The following is a 21,862-nucleotide window of genomic DNA, read 5'->3' on the forward strand; positions in this document are numbered from 1 at the left end:
TTCAGTTTATTCACTTGTTTAATGAATGAAAGAACACAATTAGTTTTTTATTTTTTTTTACCCCACTGCTGTAGGTACACATCAAATTTTGGGGTGATCATAATTTATGAGATCAGAGATTATTCCCAAAATCTCATTCGACTGTAACACCCTCTGTTACACGGATATGTAATCAATACTAATATATAAAATCTTTAAGTGACTGACATACTGATTAATCACGATCCTGCTATAAAATAAATAAATAAATAAATAAATAAATACTGATTAATCACGATCCTGCTCAAACCACTCAACGTAAGAAGCTCAGATTTTGCATACAGGTTGATTCTAGGGTGTAGAGGTTCGATAAGAAGGGATTTTTCGAAATTCCAGTTCCAAGGGGGTGAAACCACCCCTCAAATATTACAATATTTTTTATTTAAAAAACGGTCAAGTTTTCGAAAAAACGCTTAAACACGAATATTTTATTTTGTTTTTTACATATTTTAAGATTTTTTAAAAATGTATACAGGGTGTTTCGAAAAATCTGGTCATTGATTAATCACGATCCTGCTTAAAGCGCTTGACATAAAAAGCTGATTTTTGGAAAACGGATTGACTTTAGGGTGTAGAGGTTCGATAAGAAGGGATCTTTCGAAACTCGAATTCTAAGGGGGTGAAACTATCCCTCAAATATTAGTATATCCCTCAAGTATTTTTTATTTAAAAACCGGTGAGTTTTTCGGAAAAACTCGAACACGTGTATTTTATTTTGTTGTTTTACATATTTTAAGATTTTTTATAAATTTATACAGGGTGTTTCATAAAATATGACCATTGAGTAATCACGATCCTGCTTAAACTGCTTGACGTTTATAGCTGATTTTTAGCAAACGGATTTACTGTGGGGTGTAGAGGTTTGATAAGGAGGGTTTTTTCGAATTTCAAATTCCAAGAGGGTGAAAACACCCCTCAAATATTACAATATTTGTTATTTAAAAAACGGTTAGTCATAATTTATTTTGTTTTTTTTACATATTTTGAAATTTTTTAAAAAATCATACAGGGTGTTCCAAAAAGTTGGGTAATTGATTAACCACGATTCTGCTTAAACTGCTTGACTTAAAAGCTTATTTTTGGTAAACGGATTTTTCGAAAGTCAAATTCCAACGAGATGAACCTACTCTTCAAATATCACCAAGTTATATAATAATATCGCCATATTCTTTTTCTCATAAATCTGAGAAAATTTTATCCAGATTGTATGTTAATGGAAATTCTTGCTTTGCTTTATCATTACTATTACAATGATTAATTCGACGCGAACGAAGTCGCGGGTACACGCTAGTATGTAAATATAAATATACAGGGTGATTCTTAACCTATACGCATAAAGTTGGGAAATTATTGCTGATGACAAATAATGACTAATAATGGGAAAAAAAGTTGGTAAAATATTTTTATTTACGGAGGTAAAAAACTATTTGAAATAAAAACAAAAAACGTAAATTCCAAAATTGAATGTGAATTTACTGATAAAGTTTTTTAATTTTTGTGAAAAAAAACTCAAATTTAATTATTTCAGAATCAAAAAATATTTTACCGACGTTTTTTCTTCATCAGCAATAATTTCCCAAGTTTATGCGTATAGGTTAAGAATCACCCTGTATAGGTTAAGAATCACCCTGTAACAACTGGATATCGTTTTTTGAAAAGTAAAATTCCAAAGCAAATACACATATATATGCGATTTATTTACCTATTCACTTTTCTTGATTATATATACGTAGTTATCAGTGTCAAATTTGTATGTTAGTTGTAATTAATTAGCGTGTTTTCCAATTGCCTCTGTGTATACAGAGTCTGTATAAAAATTAGCGTTGAATAGGTCTTTATTTTAACTGAGAGGATTCCCCTCAAAAAAATTCTATAATCATTCCAAATTTTATTCTAAAAGGAGAATATTTGAAAATTTTGATTAAACAGACTACGAAAGGAGTCAATACTATTTATACCATACGATAAAAAAAAACGGCGTCATAGACGACGGGGAATGAAAGTCTATGATAATTTTAGCGGGGTCAAGCCCTAGGCGTCATTAATTGACCCGTATTCTGTATGTTTTAATAGCTCTTACCCTGGTTGGCTTTAAGGTTATAATTTATTTTTATATTGTGTAAAAATAATTTATAAAAATAGTATATTTTAAAAATCGAAAAAATATTTTTTGAAAATACATTTTTTTATGAAAACGTTTTCTCCTTTTTGTATCTTTCTATAATTACTGTTAATATTTGACAAGTTTTATGAATTGAATTTGAAAATGACACTCTAAATAGAATGGCATATCATATTATGGCAACTTTTAATATATTTTTATAATATAAAAATTAATATTTGTTATTGGGTGAAAATAAAAATCACCATATTGACGTCATTATTTCAAGTGGGTGACACCCTATATTAAATTATGTTGTATGCCATCTATCAATTTATGTAAATATATTTTACAAAAATATTCCAATGATTGATGTTCCCCAATTGCATTAAATTTTCACTTTGTATGAACTAGGGATTAAATATCACTTTCCTATCAATTAGGGATTAGACTGAAACCGTTTTAAAATGGATTGGAATCGAGAAATTCAAATTAATATCGCACCAAGCAGCGGAAAATGATTTTTCCAACTCTTTTGCTCGTATTTTTGGTAAACGTGTGCAGTCGTCCCGTTGAAGCGGACATCTGTGGTAAAACTTATCAAAAAACATAGTCAATTTCCTTTAATTATATTTAAAAATGTATTTTTTAGAATCCAAAGCAAAAATAGTATGTTATTTTGCCAGCTGGGCCATCTACAGGGACGAAGATGGCATGTTTGACACCAATAATATAGATCCAACTTTGTGTACTGATATTATCTATAGTTTTGCTGGGTTGGACATAAACCTACAGATTGCATCGTTGGATACGAATGCTGACATCAATCGAGGTATGTAATGATATATCAGTTTTATACAGGTACGGACGAAAAGTTATTACACTTCAAATCAGTTAAAAAATATGTAGGTTGCGCCTTCTACCAGTAGGAGTCATATTGACATCAAAATCAAATTTCTTATTTCAAAAAACTCCCAGACACCAATTTTCATCCAAATATTGACGTTCCTTCAGAAGTTATTTGGAAAAAATCGAAATAAAAATGAAACTTCTACACCCTGCATCTCCGAAACTAAGCATTTTAGGACATACATTTATAAGAACTTTTTTACTTATTTTTATCTGCATAATATGCCTATCTATCTATCTATGTTTTATAGATTTAACAAAGGCCTTTGATAGAGTCCAACTAAAAGACATCATCACCATCTTGGAAAGCAGTAATGTCTCGAAAGAACTCACAGAACTTATCAAAGACTTAAACACAAACACAACAACCCAAATAAGAACAAACTTTACCTTAACGCAGCATCTTCGAACTACAACTGGTATTCGCCAAGGCGACAGCCTCAGCCCTCTGTTATTCAACACAATCATGGATCAAGTAATAAAAACCGTCAAGAATACTGGATTAGGATATCGAATGGGAATGTATAAAGTAAACATATTATGCTATGCCGATGACGCAGTACTTATTGCAGAGTCAGAGGACGACATCCAAAGAATGCTACAAGCGTTTAACAGACAGGCAGAAAAACTTAACATGCAAATTTCCACAAATAAGACCAAATGCATGACCACTACAAAGGAGCCTCTACGGTGCAAATTACAAGCTCAGGATTCCTGGAAGAAGAAGTAAGGAAACAAGCCAATAAAGCTGCCGCAATATCAGGACATCTTAAATATCCCATATGGAAAAACAAACATTTGAGTACAGAATGTAAGTCAAGAATATACAAAACCTGCATACGACCAGTGATGACATATGGTGCGAAAACCAGAGCTGAAACATCAGTAACAAAGAAAATCCTACGAACTACTGAAATGAAGACCTTAAAAATGATAACTGGATACACATTGAGGGACAGACAGAGAAATGTAGACATAAGAGAAAAGTGCCAAACAAACGACATTGTCAGATGGATAAGGCAGAAAATGGAACCAGCATGTCAATAGAATGGGCCCCGACAGAATGGCCATAATAATTTGCAACAACGTACCCCATGGCAGAAGACATACTGGACGACCACCTAAACGTTGGCAAGACAGTTGGCAGTCAACCTCGCAAGAGTTGCTTAGACGAGAAGGAAACCGGAACTAAACAGGCGATACGCCTTCTAAAAGAAGAAGAAGAAGAAGATAATATGCTGCCGAAGTTTCCGGGGAATATAGTTCGCACCTCCTTGAATAATAATTATAAGCCTTGTTTATATATTCTTAAGGTTATAAGTTAGTAATAAATAGGTTAACTATTTTAGGTGGTCTCAGTAACATAACAGCATTAAAAGAAAACAACCCTTGTGTCAAGATATCCCTCGCTGTTGGAGGATGGGGCGAAGGCTCTATAAAATACTCTGTGGTAAGTATTTTGAATAAATACTCATTTCACATCTCCATTTTTTTTGCGATTATTTTAGATGGCATCTTCGCAAGATTACAGGGACAAATTTGCCGACAGCGTTTTGAAATTTATCACGTATTACAATTTCGACGGCATAGACTTGGATTGGGAATATCCAACCAGCAGAGGAGGCATTGCAGAAGATAAAGATAATTTCGTTGTTCTACTAAAAACGGTCAAAGAAAAAATTAGTCCTTGGGGATTCCAGTTATCTATCGCTGTCGGCGCTGAAACTATCTATTATAACATTCCAGAAATCTACAAGTAAGTAAGGGGTAGTCGCCTAAACCGTACTGGCTAGTATCTTTTAAATATTGGTCCATATGTTAAATCTGGATCGAGTCTAAGAAGTGTTCTAACAAAAAAAAAGAGTGCATCTACCAGATACCTTGTGAATGCGAAGAGTAGTATATTGGAGAGACTGAACGTCTTCTAAATGTACGACTTAGCCAGCAGAAAAAACATGTACAAAAAGGTGAAACAATGAAGTCAGGTATGGTAGACCATGTTTGGTCAAAACAGCACAATATAAGTGGTCAGAAGTTCGGGTTATTCACAGGGAACTTCGTTGGAAAAAGCGTAAATTTAAAGAAGCCGTTTTTGTAGCAAACAATAATAACATCTTTAGCAATCCTAGTATGGAAATATCTACAATAATATGGCAACCACTGATAAAACGTACCAATGTAGACATTCTAAGTAGACAAACTCTGGCCAAGTAGTTTTAGGAATTAGTTTAGTTTAAATTACAACAGTATCCTTAATTCTGTTTAAAATTGCTTTATTAGATACGTTGACTACATCCATATTATGGGTTATGATCTCATCCAAAGCACATCAAATGTCACAGGATTGAGTGCCCCATTTACACCAATTGTAAGTTGTATTTTATATATTATATAACTTACTATTTTATCAAGAACAGTTAACCTAATAGGACTGCTCATTCAGTCAAAAGTGTCCGCCAGGTGCATGCGAAAACTACTCGCTTTGTGACGTCATTGTAGTCCTTATCCGGCAACCAATAATACACACACGTGCATTATTGGTTGCCGACTGCAAAACGTTCATTATTTAGTTTATTAATTTAAACATCTTATATATGTAAGCAGTATAGAAAATTAACTGTATAAATCGTATTAAATACTCGGATAATGCATTTTTAAGAACATCAGTTCCCAGCATCACCTTTTGCAAGCATTCTTTTTAGAATACTTCCACATTTTGCTTTAAAATAATTAATAAACAATATCGTGGGCACTTAGTAAGCACTTTGTCACAATCCACAACACAAAATGAACGTATTTAGACACTTTATAGCTCTAAAAACTTTAAAGACACCTTTTTCACATTTAAAATTGACAAAATAATTAACTCAACATTTTTCAGCTGTTATTTTTATAAGTTTACCATAGGCAACTAATAATACACACTATCATGACAAGGCTTTGACAAGGACTACAATGACGTCACAACTGTCAGCTGAAGCGCGGGAAGAAGCGAATGTACGTCTTATGAGGATGAGCAATCCTTTTAGTTTACCGTTCTTGCTATTTTATCACTACCCATCCATCCTCTTTAGTCTTTTCGTTTAATGATTTGACACTCTACTAACATTTTTTTTTATTTTTAACCAATTTGTTATGTCTTAAAGAAAGCTTCTATAAACGCCTGGTTAGAAGGAGGTACACCAGCATCAAAACTGATACTCGGAGTACCTGCATATGGCCATTGCTTCAACTTGCTTGATGCCAGCGATCACGAGATTGGTTCTGCAACAACAACGAACACTTGTGGTGGAGCCTACACTGATGAAAATGGTTTCTTGGCATATTATGAGGTAAAAATAGTTTGATAATATAAAATATGAAGTTAGGTGGGTTTAAATATGTTTCTTTTAGATTCTACTGTTGTTAAAGAATGGATATTGCGATGGAACTGAAGTTAGTGACGATACTGTGTACTCGTGGTGTGGAGATGAGTGGCTTACCTATGATAACGAGGAGACTGTAGCCACTAAAGTAGGTTTCTGTAAAGCATTTTCTCTCTACAGGCTGTCTCAGAAATAAGTGCAAGTATTTTAACCGGTAGTATATTTCGACCCCAGAAAAAGGTCTATGAGTTTTCTTTGCGAGAAAAATTGTTGAAAATTTTATATTTTTTTGACATTTTGATAAAAAAAACTTTTAAGTACCATTGTTTATTCACCTGAACTTTTTTAGGGTGTATCTAATCATTGCAGTGTTGCCACCTCCTACATTATCCGTACGCAACATATTGGTATTGACTGAAATTTTAAATTTCTACATAGATTATACGAGTATTAATATTTTATTATTTTTTTTATTTTAATTTTTATGTCTATCACTAATAAGAGTTCTTAAAAAAAATGTGTTATAAAGTGTTTTTACACAAATGAAAAAGGAAATTAAAGATAAAGGATTATACTATATCCGTATTGTAGCACATTTTTAGACAACTTCTTTATTTTTGAGATTTTGATTTTAGTAGTGATTTTGTAGTTTGATCAGATCTACCACCCCTTAAAATACTTGCACTTATTCCTGGGACACCCTGTATAATTTTTCATAAAAATACTATACAGGGTTGTTCACCACATACGACACGTAGTATTGTAGCTAAACGATTAGATTTTTACAAATTGTAAGGTTTGGGTTCGTTGAAGGACTATTAGAGCTACATTCTAAAAATATTTTTACAAGATACAGAGTGTCCCAAGTAAGTTAAAACTATTATAGTTGTATTTTTTTAAATGGAACACCCTGTATATTATTATATTTTTAGATTCTACGATTAAAATAAAGGTAAATTTGATTAAGGTTTATTACACTTAAACCTTACCGTTTTTGAAATATTTTCAATTTTATGAAATTGCAGTAAAAATTTTAAGGCTTCATTTCTCCAAGGGTATCTAAGTTTTTAATACTAAATAATTACTGAAGTTTATTTATTGATCAGATATTGTGTTGCAATAATAAACGAAATACTACCTTATACAGGGTGTCTAAAAAAAATTATTAAATAATTACTAGCTTTAAACGCCAATAACTTGTTTAATTTAAATGGAACACCCTGTGTATTTTACGAGAATCAGATGCGCAATTTAATTGTCTATCCAATTGTATTATACCATTTTTTACCTATCTCTTCAAGTTTTTGTAGAAGTAGCATTTTCTTATAATTTAGACCTCATTTATCACTATACCCATGGAATATTGACATTTTAGATTATTCATTCATGAGGTCTAAATAATATAAAATGCATTTTCTACGAAAACTTGAAGAAATAAGCAAAGAATGGTAAAATACAATTTGATAGACAATTAAATTGTGCATCTGATTCAAGTAAAATATATAGGGTGTCCCCTATATATAATTAAATTAAACAAGTTATTGCCGTTTAAAGCTAGTAATTATTTAATATAATTGTTTGAACACTCTGTATAAGGTTGTGTAATTTTTATTATTGCAACATAATATCTGATCAATAAATAATCTTCAGTAAATATTTAGTATTAAAACTTTTAATACCCTTGGAGCAATGAGGCCTTAAATTTTTTACTGCAATTTCACAAAATTGAAAATATTTCAAAAACGGTAAGGTTTAAGTGCAATAAACCTTAATCAAATTTACCTTTATTTCAGTCGTAGAATCTAAAAATAGAATAATATACAGGGTGTTCCATTTAAAAAAATACAACTATAATATTTTTTACTTATTTGGGACACTCTGTATCTTGCAAAATTATTTTTAAATTGTAGCTCTCATAGTCTTTCAACGAACCCAAAACATTTGTAAAAATCTGATCGTTTAGCTACAATACTCCGTGTCGTATGTGGTGAACAACCCTGTATAGTTAAAACTTACCTTTTTTTAAGAAATGTAGGTATTTGCCACAAAGGTATATTTATTATTTATTTTCCTTCCAGACTCAATATGTCTTAGACCAGAGTTTAGGGGGAGTGATGGTATGGTCCCTTGACACTGACGACTTTCTTGGTTTGTATGGCAACAAACACGCTATAGTCAGCACTATATACAATACCATAAATTCAGATGCTTCGTTGTTTCTTGAAAACTACGATTAAATTAAAAATAAAGTTGTTATTTAAAAAATAAAACCTTTCACACAGTGAATGAGTTATTCACTTTAAGTGGCATTTTTTCGTTTACACTCAGTACCCCCGCCTTACTAACTCAGTGATTATTATTTCCCCTCGAGCACAAATTTTTCTTTCAGTCAGTTAACATCTAAGTTAACATCAGGAACCTCTAAAATTATTCTGTCAATGTTAGACTATTTTTTTCATAATTTTTTTCTCATGAGTTTCTCAGAAAACCTTCGGAAAATATGTTTTTCATCATTAATATTTGAAATGATTTCTAAATAGAACAATCGGTAAACTACAGGGTGCATCTCAAAAGTGGCTCACCCCTATAACTTTTTTATTGTCTCAGATAAAAAAAGGGATTTGGTATGTTAGTATATGACATAAATTAGGATTGATTGACGTTTTCAATTATTTTCGGTCACTTCCTGTTTCACCGGATACTAACTACAATTTTTGATTTTTAAATGGCACGGTATTTTTTTACTTTATTTGATAGAAAATGACACTCTGAATAGAATGACATATCGTATATCGACTTTTGACATTCCCGCTTAAAAAAATCGTATTTTAAATTTCAATCAAGAGTGCCGTGGCTGTGTTAAAAACACTAATTTTTCATCAAGGAGCCTTGGAAAAATAGATTTGATCGTCTAATGTTTTTCGTGTCTTGTCCTGGCCACCACGGTGGGGTATTAGCATGAAAAAGGTGATCGAAATTCTTCGAAAAAAAAGATAAATAATAATAATAATAATAAGAAAATTTATTGTAATTTGTGTACATAGATTAGATACAACCAAAAGAATTATAAAACACAATAAACAAAAATATAAAGAAAAGAAAAATATACAAAATTAAAAAGACTGGAAATACAGCATAACTGATCAAGTTCCAGCCTTGTTTAATGCATTAACATGTAAATAGCAATAATATAAAAAAAAGAAAATATAAAAAAGAAATACAGGGTTTGCTTAACAATTTAAAAATTTAAAAAGGAAAAAGAAGAAACTTAAAAATGGAAATTATATGTAAAAGTTAATTATTAAAATGATAAGTTAAATCATCTCTGCCATGAATGGCGCTGCTATGGGTGTGTCTAGTTGCATTCATTTGTTTCAACGAAACATCAAAGTTGTTACTTCTCACAGATAAGAGGTAAATGGCTAAATTTTATGTTTAAAATTATAAATTGATGTTATTCTTGTGCTCTTTTTACGTTTATATTATTGTTTTGATTGAAAATGGCTCAGCAAGCTGCAGGTATGTATTCTACAAAAACGTATTATTTGTTTTGATATTCTCTATACTAACGATTTTTTTTGCAACTAAAAGTTAGGCGTTCAGAAAATTTGATTAAATTTGTGACATTTTTATTATACTTCGAGATTTAGTTGCGCATTTCGAAGAATTCAGCATATTGTCTATATACGTTTTACTTAGTAAACATTGGGCTTTCATACAGTAAAATAAAATACTGCGACTTTTGATGATAAAATGAGAAAAACATTCTTGGTTTCCTCTAATTTGCCAATCAGTGATATACTAATGCGAGGTGTAAACCGCGATGGCATTGTTGTGTACAAAGCGATCGCATTAGTGCCATTAGCAGTATAGCACAATTTGGCATTAGTAGCGACTTTAGTGGTATGGGCATTGCTCGCGGATCAGTCATAGCATTAGTAGTATTAGTTGCGATATTACTACTGGCATTAGTGGCATTGACCGTGGAAACACTGGAACTGTGATTTTTCTTTCTTTTTTTAGAATCGACGAATTATCCTTTATTTTGTTCATATTATTTCCTCTTTAATTGAAAATAGCAATAATTTATATAAGGTCTACATAAAAAAATTTCGATCAAATATCTGTGTCAAATACCCCACTGTGGGCCGGTTCAAACATGCCCTAATCGTATTTTTAATCATATCTCAATTTTTTCAAATGGAACGAGAGTGGCATATTAGCATATTTGGAAAAGGCATTTTTTACGAATAATTTTTACCACACATTTGGTATTTTGGATCAATAATTGAGATTTATGGCAACGGGACTTTAAATTAAAATTTAAAATACTATTTTTTTTAATTGAAAATGTCAATAATTCACATTATAATAAATAAAGTAAAAAAATACCGAGAGTTCCCTTTAAAAATCAAAAGTTGTAGTCATTTCCGGTGAAACAGGAAGTGACCAAAAACAATTGAATTCGTCAATCAGTGCTGATTGATGTCATATACAGTACGTCTGTCCGTTCTGTAGCTACGGGGTATACGCATATACGTATTACTTTTTACAAATATACTCAGCCTAATCTCCAAAAAGTGAAGCCCAAACAGTGAAAGAACAATATGGAATTCTGCATAAGTCTATTTCACCCGGATATTCATTTAACTGAGCATGCCTCACCTGAAGAAGTTTTCATTGGTCGATGTTTTTAAAGGGAAGTGGTTGACTGACATTTCCCCTAACCTTCAATTTGATTTATATTTTTATTATTTATAACACATTATCATGGAGTTGGAAAAATATAAAAAAATAGTTGGAAACAATAAACTAAACAAAATCACTCTTTTACGCGCACAAATAAAAAGTAATACAAACAGAACTAAAACAACAATCAATCGGAGTTTGGCGCAATCGCAGTTCAATCCATATCCGGGTGAAATAGACTTATGCAGTTTTAATATGGAGCTGGGTTATGTTGTCTTTTTCTTCCGGCACAGAAATTGCACACGGGGTTAAATAGGGAACCCTGAGTATATTTGTAAAAAGTAATACGTATATGGGTATACGGATACCCCTTACGAAAGAGGGGAAACGATTCTCGATGTTTTTCGTAAAAAAACAGACGACGCGTCCCATCAATAAAAATTCAACAAATTTGCCAGTAGCCAATAAAATGAGTGGGCGGAGCGATTTGCGGTGACGCACTCGTCAAATCGACGTATAAAATATATTGCTGTTTATTTAAATGTTTTTTGTCCGCATTCCTTTCATAGACACAGATCCAGCAGATGTACTGTACTAATATACCAAATCTCGATTTTTTTTATCTGAAAAAAATTAAAAAGTTATAGGGATGAGCCACTTTTGAGACACACCCGTTACAGCGCTTTCAGATGGAACGCAGCGTCCGCGTGTTTTTTCAAGATAGCCGTCGACGAACCGCTCCATCTGATAGCGCTGTAAATCTCAACAGTGCAGCGTCCTGCAGTGAGATTCTGTAGCTACTCCGTAGCAGGAAAGCTCTTGGCTAGCCATTGTTATTTTTATACGATTGATGAGTCACTAGACAGGAAATATGTTTATTACATCCAGAAATGTGTTTGATATCCAAAAACTGAACTCTGTCATGATCTTGGAAAACACACTACAATTTCCAAGCTGAGTTATATATTATTTAAGCATGTATTGGTGAGTTGAACAGCTTTGAACAGCTTTGAACAGATTTTGAACTGCTTTGTTGTTTTACGCTAATAAGCGGTTCAAAGCAGTTCAAAAGCGGTTCAAAGCCGTTCAAACCTGTTTATTAGCGTATTTTAACCGTTCTTACCTGATTTACGCGTATGCGCAGTGCGCCTCCTCCGCCTCCGCCTGGCGTAGAATCGGCCATCTACCTCTACTTTGGTGGTATAAGGCAATAAAAAGGGAAACAATAAACATATTTTAAGATAGTCAAGCCATGTTGAAAGCGTTTAAACTAACGAAATACAAGTTCATGGTGATTCTTCACAGTAAAGATTGTTATGTTGGCCTAAAAAATAAATTACAGAAATCAAAATCGAAATTAAAAACCATTTAGATTTGAAAATAGATTTACTGTATCTAAGAAATTAATGTACGCCTATGCTCTTTGAAGTACAGAAGAACAAAAAATTGTATCAGGTAAAAAATAAAATGTTTAGTTCTCAGCAAAATCTTTAGTCAGTTCTCTACTAGACCGGTACAGAGTAAATTAACAAAATGCTAGTAAACTTAACATTGTTGTTTTATTTTCTCGGGCTGGCTACTGAAGCCTTAGTTTTATTTCCGAAAAACTTGGATAACAGTAATAATTCTGACAAGGATAATTGTACCTGTGTTCCGATGGATTTGTGTCAAGATGAGGGTTATCCTGCTTTAGATGGGGCAGGCCAACTTGATATAAGGTAATTCCACAAGTGATATTTTCACATATTTTTATACTAGCAGCAATTTAAACATATTTTTCTTGAGCACATAGAGCAAAAATGATCTCATTTTTAGTCACTCCTCTTCAGCTGTTGTTTCGTATACCATAGTATCATTCAATATATTCACACTGTCTTAGTTTTCTTGGTATTTTTTAGTTAGGCAACCTTTTTTCGGTGATTAGATTTGTAGTAGCTTTGGCTGGATGTTTAATGTGTCGATTTGTATAGCTTTGGTGTATAATATATGAATTTATGGTGCTTATAACGTCAACCATTTGAAAAATATCACTGGCCATCATTACAAATTTTCTAATATATATTTATGATAAATTAGTACAGACCTAACTTAATTTTATATATAACTCTATAATAAAACAAACAAATATTGTTCACCACATACGACACGGAGTATTGTAGCTAAACGATTAGATATTTACAAATTGTAAGTTTTGGGTTCGGTAAAGGACTATTAGAGTTACAATTTAAAAATATTTTTACAAGATACAGAGTGTCCCAAATAAGTAAAAAATATTATAGTTGTATTTTCTTAAATGGAACGCCCTGTATATTATTCTATTTTTAGATTCTCCGATTAAAATAAAGGTAAATTTGATTAAGGTTTATCACACTTAAACCTTACCGTTTTTGAAATATTTTCAATTTTATAAAATTGCAGTAAAAATTTTAAGGCTTCATTTCTCCAAGGGTATCAAAGTTTTTAATGCTAAATATTTACTGAAGATTATTTATTGATCAGATATTGTGATGCAATAATAAAAATTTTACTACCTTATACAGAGTGTCCAAAAATTTATATTAAATAATTACTAGCTTTAAACGGCAATAACTTGTTTAATTTAAATGGAACACCGTATATATTTTACGTGAATCAGATGCACAATATAATTGTCTATTAAATTGTATTATACCATTTTTGCCCATCTCTTCAAGTTTTCGTAGAAAATGCATTTTCTAATAATTTAGACCTCATTTATCACTATACCCATGGAATATTGACATTTTAGCTTAATTTTAAAGATGTAACAAATTTTCAAAGAGTACATATACTAATATTGTCGATATAGTTCGCTTATTTCATTAAAAAAGTAAAAAAAACTGTTTAAATATTTGTTAAAGAGGACCAATTAATATGATCCCAGTATTCAAACTACATTAATTAACTGTTTACGTTTATTAATAATAATTGTTCCAAATACTAAAAAACTTAATTTTGTGTGTGTATTAAACATTATGGTAAAAAGTAACACCTTATAAACTTTATTTCATTTTTTGAAGAGTGCTTATTTATAAATACAGAGACGTTAATTTTCATAACTTATTATTATATTGACGATTTCTAAGCCAAATCCACATTTATTTAGAATACTTTATTAATTAAAAGAATTTAAAAGTATGTAATTAAGTAATTTTTGTTTGGAAATAATGGTGGTATATTTAATTGGTATACTATTTTACAAAGATTCGAATAGTTTTTTTGTACACTAATGGGCTTGCAATATTTACTACTTGTACATTTTGTATATATCTATATGTTGCTTTTAAAAAATCTGAAATATCAATATTCCATGGCTATAGTGATAAATGAGGTCTAAATTATAAGAAAATGCATTTTCTACGAAAACTTGAAGAGATAGGTAAAAAATTGTATAATAAAATTTGATAGACAATTAAATTGTGCATATGATTCATGTAAAATATACAGGGTGTTCTATTTAAATTAAACAAGTTATTGCCGTTTAAAGCTAGTAATTATTTAATATAAATTTTTGGACACTCTGTATAAGGTAGTAACATTTTTATTATTGCATCACAATATCTGATCAATAAATAATCGTCAGTAAATATTTAGCATTAAAAACTTTGATACCCTTGGAGAAATGAAGCCTTAAAATTTTTACTGCAATTTTATAAAATTGAAAATATTTTAAAAACGGTTTAAGTGTGATAAACCTTAATCAAATTTTTACCTTTATTTTAAACGTAGAATCTAAAAATAGAATAATATACAGGGTGTTCCATTTAAAAAAATACAACTATAATATTTTTTACTTATTTGGGACACTCTGTATGTTGTAAAAACATTTTTAAATTGTAGCTCTAATAGTCCTTCAACGAACCCAAAACTTACAATTTGTAAAAATCTAATCGTTTAGCTACCATACTCCGTGTCGTATGTGGTGAACAACCCTGTATACCAAAAATCCAAACAATATTCAAAAATTAATAAAAAAAATACTTATACCATGTGGAATTATAAGGAAATATTCACTAGTTTGATAAAAAAATACACAGTATTAATTACATATACCCAAGCCATACAAAATCACATACCTACCATAAGTCATGGAAATATTAGAGCATAGACAAAGAGTAGATAAGACAAGAGACGTTAGTGAACAAAGAAGTCGAATTTCGCGAGGGAGACGCAGATATATTAAAATTTAAAGGTCCCATCAAGTCCCATTTTGTCTGTTGCCAAGTATATTTCTTTGAAAAATAAACAAGGTTTTTTGAAAATAAATCAATAATATAAGAAGGATATAAGTAATGTATGTTAATACGGAAATGTAAATTTTTAGTTTAGGTTAGTTTAGGTTCTTTTTTCGCAATGTACTGATAATATCAAAGAAACAGAATGACTAAGTTGATCGATTTCAAAGATAAACAGATAAAATCTCAAAATCTGACAACGGCGGCGTATTTTATCTAATCTAACCTATGATTTTAGGACGCTAATCAACTGTGCTAATCAGGCTTAAGCAGAAACAAATCTGATTAGTTGTTTCTTGCATTTTTGCCTTTTTAAAGTGTGTTTTCGCAGTTTTTCGATATATTATCGTTTTGAGAGTTTTTAAGGTTTAATTTTAGTATCGTTTTTGTTGCGTACTAATTTGTAAATATTGTTAAATATGAATACTGAACAGGACACCAGTAGCAGGAAAAGACGAGATGGTGGCAATGTGTGTGCTTATAAAGACTGCAAAAATAGGTCTTATTCTTCGACAAACATAATATTTCACTATTTTCCAAAGGATCCTGAAAAGTATTTTTATAGAAATATACTATATAATTATGTTATTAAACTAAATGTAATCCATAGATCGAAGACATGGTTAGAAGCTTGTAATATATTTTTACAAAATTGAGCAACTCTATTTTTTTGTACATAAACTCCACATTGTGATTTTACACTTGTTCAAGTCCATATGTAAAAAAAATACACGTAAATAAAACAGTTGTTACAAATCGACTTGGTCACTTTATCTTGTTTACCAACGATATACAAAATATTGCTTTTATTATATTTATTCCCCGACAAATATGTTTCTAATTATAATTTATTTTATATGATATTTGGAAAACTCATTTTTTTTTCGTTTCTATTTATTTCTTTACCCATACAGTAACTATTTATAAGCTATACAGGCAAGTTTTAATAATAGTCTATTTCAAATTTCCCGCGAAAAAATTACGAAAATTTAAAGGGACAAGCGAGACGAGGTCACTCTCCCCACCACTCAAACATGAAAGGTACCGCGCGAACTGTCGTCTCTTGTCTTATCTACTCTTTGGCATAGATACAAAGAATCTTTGACATTTTTTTTCTCCTTTAGAATATTTTCTACTGCTGTATGTTCTAACTACTACCATGTTTGTTGCAAGAACCCTATGGACCCGGTAGATGAACCAAAATCTGAAATAAGTAGTATATTATAAAATGTTTTTCAATTATTAATGCTATTATAAAATTATTATAAATTACAGAATGTGGTTACAAGTACACAGTACCTTTTAATAAACGGATAACAACATATTCTGATGACAGTGAGTTTGCTGAATTCCCATGGACAGTTGTAGTACTTCGTAATGGGGATCAAGAGAATGATAGTCCGATATACAAATGCGGTGGCTCTTTGATACACCCACAGGTAAAAATTCTGTGAAATAATATAAATAAACATACCTTACTATACAGTGATATTTTATTTTATTTTGTCCCAATTTTAAAAGACAGTATTTATTTTTTAATTTTATTGATATAAAGTATATTTTTTTAAGGGGACACCCTGTATATTCAAAGTTGTATTAGATATCACATTTCTTTCTGATTTCATAAGTTATATTACACATGCCCTTTCTTTTAATAATTTTATTTCAATTTAATATAAATGTTTAAAAATATACCGGGTGCACCTCTGTAACTTTTTTATTTTTTCAGATAAAAAAACAAGATTTGATATATTACTTACTATATGACGTAAATTAGGATTGATTCACGTATTCAACTGTTTTTGGTCACTTCCTGTTTCACCGGAAATGACTACAACTTTTAATTTATGTCATATACTAACATATCAAATCTCATTTTTTTATCTGAAAAAATAAGAAATTTATAGGGGTGAGTCAATTTTGAGACGCACCCGGTATAGTAAGTATGTAAAGTTGACAGTAAGGCCAACTACATAATAAGTACCTTAAAAGCAATAAACATATTGATGATGATGATGTTCTCCAAATCTCCGAAATCAAAAAAAGTTAAAAAAATAAGTATGTGCTTATAATATGACTTTTAGGTGGCCTTAACTGCAGCTCACTGTGTCAATAACATGGCAAAAAGAACACTTCTTGTCAGAGCGGGTGAATGGGATACAAAAGTCACAAACGAGCCATTGCATCATCAGGACGTTCCTGTAGAAGAAGTGGTTATCCATGAGCAGTTTAATGTAAATATACCGTATGGTCAAAATGTTTTTATTGACAAGCAGGCTATGACTACGACAGTGACAAATATCCTATTATAATTTTCCTAATAATAATTGTCATCATCCAAAGCATGCTTGACCATAAAACTTTTTGATGACAATATATTATTATGTTTAATTCTAATAAACCTTTGAATGACTATTGTTTCTTTTTTAATTTCTTTTAGGAAAATTCATTAAAAAACGATATAGCTCTACTATTTTTGGATGAGGAATTTGTTATGTTGGAAAATGTAGGAATTATATGTCTACCTCCAATGAAAAAGAATATAGGTAAATATGATTATATTATAATTATGTATTATTTTTTTTACAATTTTTGACAAAGATAAAATCTAACACGTGCTTTGATTAAGGCTTGCAGAGCTTCAACATTTGCCATAAAATAGCGAGCAGTTTGTTACAAAACCATATAAATTATACAGGGTGTCCCAGAAATAAGTGCAAATATTTTAACTGGTAGTATAGTTCAACCCCAGAAACACGCCTATGAGATTTTTTTTGCAAAAAAAAATGTTGAAAATTTAAAATTTTTCTTGACATTTTCCGGGAAATTTGAAAAAACTTTTTAGTGCCACTTGTTTATTCACCTGAGATTTCCCTACGGTGTATCTAGACCTTGCAGTGTTGCAACCTCCTATGTTATCGACATTCTACATAGTTCGGCGGAACATAGTTCTACATTTATAAATTCATAGACAAATTTCTACTCAAAAAATTAGGAATGGTAAATTTAATCTTTTATCAGTGCTCATTATTATAAATTATAGAAAAAAAAACACATTAATTATTTTTAGTACTTACCCTTTCAATGAAAACTTAACAAAAATCACCGAAAATTAACTAAAACATTACGTTTACGAAAATCTTTGTTATGCTGCAAAATAACTTTATTTTGGAATAAATTTAATAAAATGATTCATATTATTCACAATCAGGTCATAAAAAAGAAATTCCTAAAATGTTTATCGTAATTTAGAATTCAATTCAAGAAATTTAGAAAACAGCCCAACGAATAATCGATTCATTTTTGTTTTGTTTGTTTTCTTTCATGTTTCTCTGTTTTATTTGAACCACTGTTTTACAAAACACCTTGAAAAGCGCACATTACTTTGAACACCTTTCTGAATGAATAAATCTTGAGAATTATTGTCTCTTATCGCCACTTTACGAACTACTTTCAATATAAGAAAATACATGTTTCACTCAACAATTTTAAATAGGTATTTTGTTTTTTCGCTATTTTTTCGATGTATTTCGACAATTCCATCGACAGCCTAACCGTCAGCCAAGAGCGCCGCGTGTAAACTGGTCCTTTGAGTCGACGGTCGCCGCGCCGTCGTGGCGGGCTTGCGTCAGACGACGATGTTAAGCAACGTTGTCGTAGTTACAACAATTTCAAATTCAAGACATTCGAAGCAATTAAATTCATATTAAATTTTAAAAATAAAACAGAGAAACATGAAAGGAAACAAACAAAAATGAATTGATTATTCGTCGGGCTGTTTTCGATGTATTGAATTCTGAATTACGATAAATATTTTAGAAATGTCTTTTTTGTGACCTTATCAATAACCAATTCATTTGTGTTTTGTTTGTTTCCTTTCATGTTTTTCTATTTTATTTTTAAAATTTAATAAGAATTTGATTTCTTCGAGTGTCTTGAATTTGAAATTGTTGAAACTATGGCAACCTCGCATGACGCAAGCTCGACACGGCGGCGCGACAAAGGAGCAGTTACCAGTGATGCGCGGGTCTCTTGGCCGACGCGACGGTTGGGCTGTTGATGGAATTGTCGAAATACATAGAAAAAATAGCGATAAAACAAAATACGTATTTAAAATTGTTGAGTGAAACATGTATTTTCTTAGATAGAAAGTAGTTCGGAAAGTGGCGGTAAGAGACAATAATTCTCAACATTTATTCATTCAGAAAGGTATTCAAAGTAATGTGTGCTTTTTAAGGTGTTTTGTAAATCAGTGGTTCAAATTGTGATGAGGCCTATATGAAAATAATGTGTTAAAAATGGGGACTGTTATTTTAGTAGTTATTATCATAGCATGTACAAGTAAAGCAGCACAGTGAAGTGTATTTTAGTTAAGTGTATACCGAAAAAGAGAACTGTCACAGTTACATCGATCTGTTATAAGTATCTTTTTTAATGTTGGGTAAGTTTTTTAATTTAACTTTTTTAACACATTATTAAACATTCAACTTTTAATTTATTTTATGTAATAATATCACAATCTTAAAAATGTAATGCATCTCTGCAAACTCCTCAGGTGTTTTTTATGACTTACTTTTAACATATACTTTCTTGTCCCTATGGCAACACAGTGCGTCGAACTAACTGAAATCCGGGCTTGATCCGGCTAATTGGATGTAGTTGGCGATATCTGCCGGCTGTTCTCAAAATGTTGCGATTATTTTTTTAAATTTTCAAAGTTAAATAACTCGGTTGTTTTCAATTTATTTTAAAAATGGTAAAGAGAAAATATGTTTATTTTGACCAGATTTACCACCCCTTAAAATATCTGCACTCATTTCTGGGACACCCTGTATATCACTGTAATCACGAAACTTCAATCCATTTCCGTATTGTAACAGAATTTCAAATTATGTCTTTATTTTCAAGAAAATTTAGTCCAAACATAACGTATATTTTGTTTACGTTTGACCATTAAAATCTTAAAAATAAAGAAGTTATCTAAAAATGTGCTACAATACCGACATAGTATAATCCTTTATCTTTAATTTCCTTCTTCATTTGTGTAAAAACACCTAGTCAGTTTTACATAAAACGTTAAATGCCGAACGCTTATTTTGCTACTTTTTTTTCTATAGAAAACATTAGATGTCTGGCCACCGGTTGGGGCAAGGACGCGTACGACCACGGCAAGCACTCCTCCATCCTGAAAAAAGTGTCCTTACCTTTGGTACGGAGGAACGACTGTCAGAAAGCTCTGCGACGAACCAGGTTAGGCCCTTTCTACACTCTACACGAGAGTTTCGTTTGCGCGGGCGGAGAAATGAAGAAAGACACGTGCCAGGGCGATGGGGGAAGTCCCTTGGTGTGTCCTATCAGAGGAGAAAAAGAAGTAGGACGTTCTAGGTCAGTAGAAGCTAAGAATAAAACGGGCTACACATTATACGATTTATCGTACTGCAGGTTGTACAACACAAATTTGATTTTTTTGTAGATATTACCAAATGGGCATTGTCTCTTGGGGTATAGGCTGTGGCAATAGCAGAACTCCTGGAGTATACGTCAACGTTGCCACATTTGCAGACTGGATAGACGATCACATGCAGTCCAGAAACTTCGACACAGCCTTTTACAAATTTTAATATATAATGTGCTTCTTTAACATTTTGAAACAGTAAAAAATTAGACGTTAGTAAATAATAAAAGGTTTCTTCTCTTGTAAAATCGATCTGAGGACATACTGTATAGAGCAATTTATTGTGAGACTGTATACAGGGTGATCCGAACTGTATTCCGGAAACTTCGGCAGCTTATTCAACAGATAAAAATAAGTAAAAAATTTGGTATAAATGCATGTCCTAAAATGCTTAGTTTCGGAGATACAGGGTGTAGAAGTTCCATTTTTATTTCGATTTTTTCCAAATAATTTCTGAAGTAAAGTCAATATTTGAATGAAAATCGGTGTCTCGGAGTTTTTTGACTTGAGAAATTTGATTTTGATGTCAATATGGCTCCTACTAGTAGAGGACGCCACCTACATATTTTTTAATCGGTTTGAAGAGTAATAACTTTTTCTCCGTACCTGTATATGACTACTGAGTAAAAAAATATACATTTACGACGTTTTTTACGTAAAAAAGGTCTCTTGGTAAAAATCGCTACGAGTAATGATTTTCGAGATATTTGAAATCGAAATTATCAATACCTGTCATCGTTGACATTAATTAAACATTGTGCCAAAAGTTCAACAGAAACTGTTTTATTATCATTTTTTGCAGAAAAATTTATGATTAATTTAAAAAAAAAATCCCAAATTTATTATTTCAGTGAAATAACTATTTACTCAACGTGTTTATTTTTCGTCAATAATGACATGTTTTGACTATTTTCATTCTAAATATCTTAAGAACGGTTGCTCGTAGCGATTTTTACAAAGAGATATTTTTTACGTAAAAAATCACAGAGACGTATATTTTTTCGCTCGGTAGATTTATACAGGTACGGACAAAAAGATATTACGCTTCAAA

The 21,862-nt window shown here is 31.2% G+C and overlaps 2 protein-coding genes across 3 annotated transcripts; both read left to right on the forward strand.

The window, feature by feature from the left end:
- Positions 1-2,591: 2,591 nt before the first annotated feature.
- On the forward strand, positions 2,592-8,679 carry LOC115882042 (acidic mammalian chitinase-like). The gene is made up of 8 exons (XM_030899862.1): positions 2,592-2,730; positions 2,793-2,972; positions 4,399-4,499; positions 4,558-4,805; positions 5,330-5,417; positions 6,196-6,381; positions 6,443-6,562; positions 8,493-8,679. The coding sequence occupies exons 1-8, from the start codon at positions 2,658-2,660 to the stop codon at positions 8,649-8,651; spliced, it is 1,155 nt and encodes a 384-aa protein (XP_030755722.1). The 5' UTR covers positions 2,592-2,657; the 3' UTR covers positions 8,652-8,679.
- Positions 8,680-12,602: 3,923 nt separating this feature from the next.
- On the forward strand, positions 12,603-21,143 carry LOC115881988 (phenoloxidase-activating factor 2-like). 2 transcript variants are annotated; one of them, XM_030899755.1, is made up of 7 exons: positions 12,603-12,821; positions 16,481-16,572; positions 16,632-16,795; positions 17,441-17,590; positions 17,797-17,902; positions 20,474-20,741; positions 20,830-21,143. In XM_030899755.1, exons 1-7 carry the CDS (start codon positions 12,637-12,639, stop codon positions 20,975-20,977), a joined length of 1,113 nt encoding a protein of 370 aa, XP_030755615.1. In that variant the 5' UTR covers positions 12,603-12,636; the 3' UTR covers positions 20,978-21,143. The 2 variants fall into 2 exon arrangements, with proteins under 2 accessions (XP_030755615.1, XP_030755616.1); XM_030899756.1 differs by having other exon boundaries at positions 16,481-16,569; positions 20,830-21,139.
- The last annotated feature ends 719 nt before the right edge of the window (positions 21,144-21,862 follow it).

The sequence above is a fragment of the Sitophilus oryzae genome, unplaced genomic scaffold (assembly GCF_002938485.1).
Source record: "Sitophilus oryzae breed Bouriz unplaced genomic scaffold, Soryzae_2.0 scaffold_1745_pilon_pilon, whole genome shotgun sequence".
NCBI classification, from domain to species: Eukaryota; Metazoa; Arthropoda; class Insecta; order Coleoptera; family Curculionidae; genus Sitophilus; species Sitophilus oryzae.